The 10851-nt window shown below is 42.3% G+C and overlaps 1 protein-coding gene across 1 annotated transcript; it reads right to left on the bottom strand.

Moving 5' to 3' along the window:
• Positions 1-1780: 1780 nt before the first annotated feature.
• On the bottom strand, positions 1781-3850 carry LOC308316923 (E3 SUMO-protein ligase ZBED1; the record flags this gene model as incomplete). Its single annotated transcript, XM_080765707.1, has 2 exons — positions 1781-2689; positions 2855-3850. The coding sequence occupies 2 exons, from the start codon at positions 3848-3850 to the stop codon at positions 1781-1783; spliced, it is 1905 nt and encodes a 634-aa protein (XP_080621833.1).
• Between the last annotated feature and the right edge of the window lie 7001 nt (positions 3851-10851).

The raw sequence follows: 10851 nt of genomic DNA, 5'->3' as shown, positions 1-10851 counted from the left end.
TGAAGAACGGCGTGCTATAGTATGCCGTATGATATGGGCTATAGCCCATGGTCCAAAATGATGAGAAACGAGAATAACCTTTTTTTCCAAAATTTCAAAAAACATGGGCTATAACCCATCGTTTTTTAATTTTTTAATTTTTTTCAAATCCTCCAAAATGATGAAAAACGGCGTGCTATAGTATGCCGTATGATATGGGCTATAGCCCATGGTCCAAAATGATGAGAAACGAGAATAACTTTTTTTTTCAAAATTTCAAAAAACATGGGCTATAACCCATCGTTTTTGAATTTTTGAATTTTTTTCAAATCCTCCAAAATGATGAAAAACGGCGTGCTATAGTATGCCGTACGATATGGGCTATAGCCCATGGTCCAAAATGATGAGAAACGAGGCTAACTTTTTTTTTCAAAATTTCAAAAAACATGGGCTATAACCCATCGTTTTTGAATTTTTGAATTTTTTTCAAATCCTCCAAAATGATGAAAAACGGCGTGCTATAGTATGCCGTATGATATGGGCTATAACCCATGGTCCAAAATGATGAGAAACGAGGCTAACTTTTTTTTTCAAAATTTCAAAAAACATGGGCTATAACCCATCGTTTTTTCATTTTTTCATTTTTTTCAAATCCTCCAAAATGATGAAAAACGGCGTGCTATAGTATGCCGTACGATATGGGCTATAGCCCATGGTCCAAAATGATGAGAAACGAGGCTAACTTTTTTTTTTTTAATTTAAAAAAACATGGGCTATAACCCATCGTTTTTTCATTTTTTTAAAATCCTCCAAAATGATGAAAAACGGCGTGCTATAGTATGCCGTATGATATGGGCTATAGCCCATGGTCCAAAATGATGAGAAACGAGGCTAACTTTTTTTTCCAAAATTTCAAAAAACATGGGCTATAACCCATCGTTTTTTCATTTTTTCATTTTTTTCAAATCCTCCAAAATGATGAAAAACGGCGTGCTATAGTATGCCGTATGATATGGGCTATAGCCCATTAGGCTTGTCACGGTGTAAGAATGTCTACACCGTTTTCACCGTTTGCTTTAACACCGGTTATACCGGTAACACCGTTTCCAACCACTAGATGCCCTCAGAGTCCTCACCACACTGGTCAAAACGTCATACTTAATCGACGTTAGTAATAATATATATATATATATATATCATGGCATTTCATTCATTAAAATACTTCCCCTTTGAAAAAATACAAAATAGGTTGGTTCATATTGTTTTATTAATAAACATGTATGAACCATGAAAGTGCACACATTTCTCACTGCAGTGCTTTTTTTAAACATGAACAATATTCGGTAGTAGCTCTCTGTAGTGCTTTTTTTTTTTTACATGAATAACAGTCGGGACTCGGTAGTACCTTAATAAAGTGACACAAGTTACTTCAAGTGATCAAAAAAGCCTCTTTGATCCAAAACTGTAAACAGCGGTCGTTAACCCCGCTAACAATGACATGAATAGTAATACACGATCGCAATCATCGCATCATTCACATTTCACATGCTGCAATAGCAGACTTGCATAACTAACAGTCTAACACACACGCACAATGTCGCATATACATATTACACATATAGTCTTAAACAACTGGCCTGCATACTGTGCAATCTAAGGTCTTTAAGCTGCCAACTCTTAAATGAGAAACTGAAATAAAAAACTGCCAGAATTAAAATAATAATAAAATACAGAATAAAACGTCACATAGGCCTAACATTGGCCTTAATTGGCTGCAGACAGTAACAGATTTATATTTTCGCTACATATTCTTTGCCAGGAAAACTAACTGGTTTACCTTTTGTGGGCTCAGCAGAGATCTAATGGGTGTACATATGTTGCCCGCTGTGCTGAAGAGCCTTTCTGATGCGCAGCTTGTTGCACAAATGCACAGGTATTTTCTGGCTACGTTTGCCAACAGGGGAAAGGAGTGTTCATTTGTTTTCCACCAAAGGAGAGGGTTCTCCTCTAGATCCAGGAGTGATTCTTGGCAATATTTTGCCATCTCGGCATCCACCTTTTCCGGAATAGTCGCGGGTGTGGTCGTGGCAGTTGCCCTTCGCTTGAATAAACTCGCTAAAGTTTTCTTTTTGGGCACGGGGGGCTGCTGCTGTGGGCCAGGGACTTCCCCTCCCTCCTCCTCCCTCTCTCCAGTCTCTCCACTCACTTCTGGGTCTGCTGCCGCTGCGGGGGCTCTCTGGCGGCCGATGAAGACGGCTTCTTCCTTTATCTCCATCTTGGTCTCTTCCACATTTGCATCGTAATCACCCTTGTAGCGCGGGTCCATGAATGTTGCCTTGCGCAGCAGGTCCAGACTTTTTTCGGGTAGAGTTGGAGCTTCGTATTTCTCCTGCAAAATCGTTACGATTCCGGCTTTGAACGAAGCTGTCAGTGTAGTGTCGTCATCACTAGGGCCTAGCGTCTCATCTCTGATCAGGTCAAGCACAGGTAGTAAGGCTGAGGCGGTGATGCAATTCTCGCTGGACAAAACATCTGTGAACTCGCTCACTGGCTTTAGCGCCTTGTTCATAGACTCCAATACTTCCTGGGTTTGCCAGTCAATTCTTACATCTGCTTTGCGATCTTCAGAAAGAACTCTGTTTATTGCCCGCCTCTGTTCCAGCATTCTGTCGATCATCTGTTGCTTGCTGCCCCACCGAGTTGGACAGTCCTATAAATACACAATGAAAAAGAAAGTGTTACAATAAAATACATCTTATCCTATATTTATATTACATATTATATTTATGTATTATTAGTATTCTTTAACATCCCCCGCAGTAGGAAATAATGTGTCCTTTCCTAAGCTATATATTAATTATATTAATAAACGTACCGTCACTAGCTCGTGCTCGTCGATTCCAAGCTCTATCTGCGCCGCTTTTAGATCGCGTCTCCTTTTCCAGCTGTGGGAGAACAGTCCATTGATTCTGCGACAAACAGCCAGGGCATGATCGGTTCGGGCTTTCTCCGTCTTGCCGATTGTGTTGGTCACGGCGAGGTTCAGGTTGTGCCCGAAGCAGCTCATCCAGGGCACGTCTAACTTTCGAGCAGCGGCCTTTATGTTTGCCCCGCTGTCGGTCGTGAGACAGGACAAGTTATCGATGTTTAATCCCCATTCTTCCAGAGCAGTCAACAAAGCTTCTTTTAAGTTATCGGCAGTGTGGTCCTCAGGCAAAAAGCTGGTCTGTAGACATTTGGCTTCCAGGGTCCACTCTTTGTCGATGTAATGAAAAGTGAGAGACATGTAGGGTGCCATTTTGGGGCTGGACCACAAGTCGGTGGTGAGGGAATAGTAATCAACCGTTGTGATGACATTCTTCAATTCACTCCGAATCCTTTCGTAGGCATTTGGGACGGCAGTGTAAGAAAAATAATTCCTTGTTGGAACCTGGTACTGGCAGTCGAATGTGGCCAACATGTCTCTGAACGCTCTCTTTTCAACTGTCCTGAATGACACCATGTCTTTGCATATGTACCTGGTCACGGCATCAGTGCATCTATTCCACCGCACACTGTCCTGCTTGTATTTCGTTTTAATTGCTCCAGCAATCGACGGCTGTGTGTGTGAAGAAGCAACTGCCATGATTTTACGCCGGCCAGCAAGACCCAATTTTGCAGCCGCAGTCTTGTGTTTCCCTAATAGGTGAGCCTTTAGATTAGAGGTGTTGCCTCCAGAAGCTGCGACTTTAGCGAGACACAGTTTGCAGACAACCTCGTCGGGATTTTCAGGTTCCCTATCAGCATTGGGTATGAAACCAAAATAACGCCAAACAACTGATTTTGCCTTGGGCTTTGACACCAAATCCGCCGCGCTCGTAGCCTCCGCCATGTTTGTTTTTTTGTAGTAATCTCTCTCCTGACCTGTGACCTGTTGTAGCCTGTCCTAATCAACTCAACTGCATGCAGCCTTGTTTCACCCTCCCCCGTCCCCCCACTCTCGTCATAGGCTTCTGTCTGAGTACTCCGTGCCTGCTGCAATTTACCTCTATGAAGAGCAGGCGGTCCGCGGAGAGAGTTGAAGATACATTTGTACTACTAAACATCGATAACAAGATAGTTAGTTTACCGTAGTTTAGTAATTTACAGAATGTGCAACATGGAATGGATGCAAATAAAAAATAAAAATAGACTTTACTTTTTTTTTTTTTTTTTTTTATATATAAACGGTTTAATCGGTGTGCAATTAAAGTACTCGGTGATGTGCCCGCCCACCGGTAACACCGGTAACACCGGACACCGTGACAAGCCTATAGCCCATGGTCCAAAATGATGAGAAACGAGGCTAACTTTTTTTTTCAAAATTTCAAAAAACATGGGCTTATAACCCATCGTTTTTTTTTCATTTTTTCATTTTTGTCAAATCATCAAAAATGATGAAAAACGGCGTGCTATAGTATGCCGTACGATATGGGCTATAGCCCATGGTCCAAAATGATGAGAAACGAGGATAACCTTTTTTTTCAAAATTTCAAAAAACATGGGCTATAACCCATCATTTTTTTCATTTTTTCATTTTTGTCAAATCATCAAAAATGATGAAAAACGGCGCGCTATAGTATGCCGTACGATATAGGCTATAGCCCATGGTCCAAAATGATGAGAAACGAGGATAACTTTTATATTTCAAAATTTCAAAAAACATGGGCTATAACCCATCTGTTTTTTATTTTTTCAATTTTGTCAAATCATCAAAAATGATGAAAAACGGCCCGCTATAGTATGCCGTACGATTACGATATAGGCTATAGCCATAGTCAACACCCACACCCGTGAAATAAATGTTTACACACCTCATTCAAGTTGCAGGCAGGCTAGCTGTCTACCTTGATCTCCGTCCTAAGAAAGAAAGACAGAAAAAGAAACACACGCATTTAGAACGACTTAAACCCTCTATATTTAATAAAACAATTCTGGACAGGAATCCTGTATTGCAGGGGTGCCCACATTTACATTGTGATCTACCAGTAGATCACAAAGGCTGTGCAGGTAGACCACATGGCATGCCCCTGTATTTAATCTATCACTTGAATGAAGGTGACTTGATTGATTGACATAAAAAGGCCTGTCAGCTGAAATGTTGCACACAAACATCAGTAGCTGTTATTGTGACAGTAATAATTGCTATAATGTGTGTTCAGTAACAGTGTTAAGTAACAGGAATATTCCTGTCTCTCCAGCTCTTTAATAAATAGAAAGGTTTTTGTTTTTTTTAATCAGGTATGTGACACATTTTCAGCCAATCAGGAGAAAGTAGCTATTTATGAGCTTAATGTTCCAGTTCTATTTGTGTCTGTTACATTACAATTCCACTTGTTTAATCTGTATCCTGACTGCGTTCCTGATTGGATAAAATCGCAGTTTCAGAAAAAGCTTTTTCTGTTTAACAAAAAGCTGGAGGGACCGGGAGACCTCTGTCACTGAACAAACACTATAGCAATGATTACTGTCACACTATAGAATTATTTAACACTGTTACTGAACACACACTCTATAGCAATGATTACTGTCACAATACAGAGAAATTTAATTTAGGTAACCAAATGGACTCCAATAGTAGATCTTTACACTCTCAATAGTTTAATTGTTGTTAAGCATCTGCTTAATTTCCCAAAAAACTGAGAATGTAGAAGATTGCTTTTAATCCTTTGTTTGTACCATGTAAATGTTCTGTATGTTTTACTGTAGGAGAGCGGTTAGTGACTGTGCCTTATTAACATTAGTGCCCGGGATCTTTTCCCGCCAATTTCAAAGAATGTTTGTTTGCTTCCCGAAATAAATAGGTTTGAATGGGGTTTCTAGGTGTAAGTATGTAGGACTAGTAGCATGCCAAAGTTTGTGCTATTGCCATTGAGAATGCATTGGACGTTTAAGTTAAATAACTCAGAAACTACAAGATATTTCAAAGTAAAAACTTACAGCATGTGTCTCCACAGTAAGCTGAATTATAAAAAGTGTGAATGAAGTTTCTAGGTGAAAGTGACTTTTTGACCCATAGAGCTGCCATTGAGCCCCATTATAAATGTCTCAAATTTGAAAGCACTATATTTCACGCAGTGTTGTGTAGGCAAGTATATGTATGAGGTTAGCCTACTAATGAGGTTATGTTGTCCCCACTGGACCCCACATGTTCCTGGCAGCTACTCTATTTTCTTCACCCAAATGCAGGCCCAATAACATAAAATGCCACCAGGGGGCAGCAGACATAACAAAATGTTTACATCTTTCTAGTGGGTGCCAGTCAGTCAGTGATGGGACATATTATAGTTATACCATAGAGAAGAGACAAGAAATCTTTAATTGTTTAGAGAGTCTGTGTTTCTGTACAAGTTGCATGACTCAACTGAGAGAAACAGCTACTTCTTGAAGCAAACCATGTGACGTTTCTCTGTCAGTTAATTTGAGTGCCTTGTTTTTCACAAGGAGCGCAAAGCCCTCTAGGTTTCGTCAAACTGAGAAGCCAGACTTGCTTAATTGCTGTCTCCACACTAGAAGAAATGTCTTGACATACTACAGACGACGAGGCGGCATTGCTTTGGCAAAACGCTAACATGTACATGCCTGTTTGTGCTGGTCAAAAGGCAGGCTTGGAACACAACTAAGTGGTTGACATCCTGCCAAACAGGTTGGGTAAAGCACAGTCTGGAAATAGGAATAAAACAGTCCATTAAAGGTGTGAAACTTAGTTGGGTGGCATTCCAGGAGGCATTCCGAATGGGGTTTCACTTCAGGCTCAGAGCACACTGTCAGAGTTAAATGAACATTTTATTTTATTTCATTATGTCAGTGGGAGAGGTGTGCAGTATAGCATGTTGACTAATATAAATAAAGTATCTGTGAAAAAAACAGAGCTAGAAACTGCTTTGCTTCAGAGAGAGGAGGTTGCTTGACAAATGTAAAGGCAAAACAAAATGAGTTAATTATTAGACCCTTTTTGGGGGGGAAGAGTGAAATGCATCAGTAGTCCAGCGGGAATCGTGTTGTGTTCTTCCCATTATGTATGAATTATTCATACACATTTAGAGTGAGTAGCTTCAAAGTAACATCCAGCCCAAAAGAGGCGAGGGCATGGAACCTGAGCGATGGACAGTTGGGTGCGTCAGCAGCACATGAGAGGGAGTACCTTGAGGAAAGAACCAGGGCAACATGCCTTAGGCCAGGCTCCTATGACTCAAACAATGACTACATGCCTTAGGCCAGGCTCCTATATGTATGACTCAAACAATGACTACAGAGAGAGTGGAATAGAGAGAGGAGAGACAGATCCCATGATAACCTGCTGGTTCACGGGCAGATTCAGGCCTTTAAGCCCTCGCAACTGAGATCCCTGTGGTTCTGATTAATAACTTCTTTACAGAAAACACAGCTCTGTTTGTTTATGAGCGGAGGTGCTATATTTGGTTAATATTTCATTGCATACAGATGTCCAGAGGGGACACCCTGTGATGCATTTTTGATGAGATCAGATCACTCGGTGGTAAAATCTGTCATGGCTACTCCCTGTGGTCCTCCAGGCATGCTAATCCGATCCCCAAAGCTTCATGGAGACATTTATACATTCTGCAGTGTAGTACAGTACAGTACACAGTTAAATACAGAGTTTCAATTTCAATTAACACAGCTCTTTGTGAAATTGTGTGTTCAAAAAGTGTGTCCCAAAGTGGTTGTGTGTGTGTGTGTGTGTGTGTGTGTGTGTGTGTGTGTGTGTGTGTGTGTGTGTGTGTGTGTGTGTGTGTGCGTGCGTGTGTGTGTGTGTGTGTGTAATCCAAATTGACAGACTATAATCTGACAAAATGTGAACCCATCTTGAAGACTAAATATTGGATAATGTAAACAGGGTTGTTGATAATACTCTTCTAAAGCCATCCACTGCTTAACTATATGCTCTGCCCACTAAGCCAATCACATAACTGATTGATTAACTTCACTACAGTTAGCCAACGTTTTACAGAGTTTAAAGATATGGGAGTGTCTCTAAAAACAACACTGCTATCAACCTGTCACCTTGCAGCGTGTGGCTTGATCAAACCATGAGACAATGATTCTGATAGTCCTGGGCTGAGCCTGGGCTTGGAGTATGTCATCAGCCCCACAGTCCTGGGTGTGACTCAAGTACACAAATGCATTATTGATACATACTACTGTGTGTGTGTGTGTGTGTGTGTGTGTGTGTGTGTGTGTGTGTGTGTGTGTGTGTGTGTGTGTGTGTGTGTGTGTGTGTGTGTGTGTGTGTGTGTGTGTGTGTGTGTGCGCGCGCGTGTGTGCGCTTAGTTAAAGTTAAAGTAACACCCTGCAGTGCAGTGCCAGCATGTGAGTGATTTTGTGTGCACACTGTGTCTGTGTGGGTTCATGCATGACTAGTGTAAGTGGGCAAACCCAGACGGCTATTACTGAAAAGTGAAAACCAGTGAGCAACGTTCAACCCCAGAACGGCCATATGCATGCCCCCCCCCCCCCCCCCCCCCTTGGCTCAATCGATCTCTGTACATCTCATCTTTTTTTATCACATGCGTTGAAGTGAAGACAGGGCTGGGGGGGGGGGGGGGGGATTCTGGTGGGAGGAAGGGGGGGGGGGGGTCTTGTGACATGTTCGTGCTCCTTGAACTGGTGTGGCCAGGGCCCGGTATGCCAGCCATGTGCTGTGCAATAATTAACTGTTCTCCGAGTCGTTCCAGCCATTAAAGCAGTGAGGAGTGAGGGTGAGGAGAAAGGGCCACTTGTCCAAAGGCCACTGCAGACAGTCAGGCCTATTGATGAGACGCTGCCGCTAATCAGAAATAGCGTCCACTGTGCCCTGAATAGCCGCGTTTATGTACTTTTTGGCGGCAGAGAGGCCGGGTGCCACACAAGAGTCTGGCTGTAATCCCCCCACCTCCACCACCAGCACCTCCATCGTTGCCGTCGTAGTCGCACCGGTTTATTTTCACCTCAAAAGGCTAACGCCACCGAGAGGCAATCCCATAAATCTGGACCAACTCCACAGTGGTGCCATTGGGCCCAAGCCCAATGGTGGTCCGTGTCTGGGGGCGGGGGGGACAAAACACTGGCCTTTGACTATCAGAGCTGAGATCACCCTGCTACCATGACATCCACATCACACATCACATAACCATCTGAAAGATGACTCAAATGGAAGAAATATATATTTAATACATGTATTTCATATTGTTACTGTCGAGTGGAAACCAACCAAACTTTTCAGGAAGAGGAAAAAATAACCTGTGTTTTGATGGATCCAGTGTAGTTATTTAGTCACAAGCTCTTTTTAATATTTTACATTGGTTTAGTATTATAAAACCCACAGTGATACTTAAACACTTTCACTTAAATTGCTAAAATAGCGAAATAAATAACACAACGTTTCTGCATGGTGACATGGATAAGTATTATACAGTGAATTTCATATACTATACTTTGGTGATTGATTTGAACTTATGCCTCTGTCACTGTAACGGTTATCTGTGTGTTGTGCTTTTTGATTGCGTGATGGTTAAAAAGACAGGCAGAGGGGTTAAACTTTATAATGACAGACACTCATTCACTCACTTACGCACTGTTTACCTGGTGACTAAAGGCAGTATGAGGCGACAAATACTGCTCATTCACAAAAATATATGCCTCCACATACAGTGCACACACTCAAGTGAGGACACGCGCATGTCAGATTTACCTCCACACCAATGGAACAATTCAGCTGAGGTTCCTTATAAGAGTTATACAAGGTATACCTTTATTGTCACAAACACACTGCTATCTCATGCAGGGCCATTCCAAAGTAAAGACCACCCCTCCACACTCTCTATATATATATGTGAGGGCTTGTCAGGACAGACATTGGGCAATTCTCTCTCTCTCATCTGTGCCCACGTGTTACAGTCTGAGGGTCTGGCCTGTTGAATGGGGCCCTGTGTTCGCCCTCCCTTATCGTGTGACCTTTGATCTGTTTGGACAGCGTGACCGATGGGGGCTACAGTGAGGAAAGAGCGGGGGGGGGGGGGGGGGCTGCTGCCAGAGTCAACTATGGGGAAAGACATAATTCATTCTTAAACCCACCTTGACCAAAATGCTATAGTGATACGAAACTTAATTCATGTTTGTATCACCCAGATAAACATATCTTTGTATACAGCAAAAACGACTCTGTCATCTCTCTCTCTTTGTATGTTGTGAATCTTGTGAGCTCCCAGCTTGTTGCATGTCACTCCTCTGAGTCCTCTCCATATCTTCACTAGATCTACTATGCATGTTAATTGCTGTTGTGTTGACATTGTACTCCAGCACATCAATCACAGCATGGCCTTGTACCTTTATACGTAAATAATGCGCCACGCCCGTACCAGCACACTCGCATGGCATCTCAGGATGGAACCTTGCCCCAGAATTACAAGGAAATAATTCTGCTTTAGAGACGGTCAACTAATCAATACCATATCCACTCACTGGATCTAGGCTAAACTATACTTAGTTGACTTAGTTAGTTTGAACTAAGTGCTGAAACCTGCTTTCAAATTCATACATTCAGTCCACGACTCCACGTACAGTACACAATGATGCAGTGATATAACATTTGACAAAAGGGGCAAAACCTTTTGTGTATTGGGTGTGACTGACTGACTGACTGACTGACAGCGATGGCTCCAGAAAATTGTGACTGTAGGGACTATGGGTGGGCTGGCTATTTAGAGCGGGGGCTAATGAATTTTGGTTTACATATAAGTCAGTCAATTGGGTTGGGTTTGTGGGGAGGGGGAGCTCCCCTTCTGACTGACTGACTGCAGTGTGCTGTTTGGCCAGCAGAGGGCTGAGGCACCAGCAAACTGTGAGAGCAGTGAA

Source organism: Protomyctophum bolini (assembly GCF_963924005.1).
Source record: "Protomyctophum bolini genome assembly, chromosome: 6".
NCBI classification, from domain to species: domain Eukaryota; kingdom Metazoa; phylum Chordata; class Actinopteri; order Myctophiformes; family Myctophidae; genus Protomyctophum; species Protomyctophum bolini.
The sequence above is the reverse complement of the archived record's forward strand: the minus strand, read 5'-3'. Positions and strand labels throughout refer to the sequence as shown.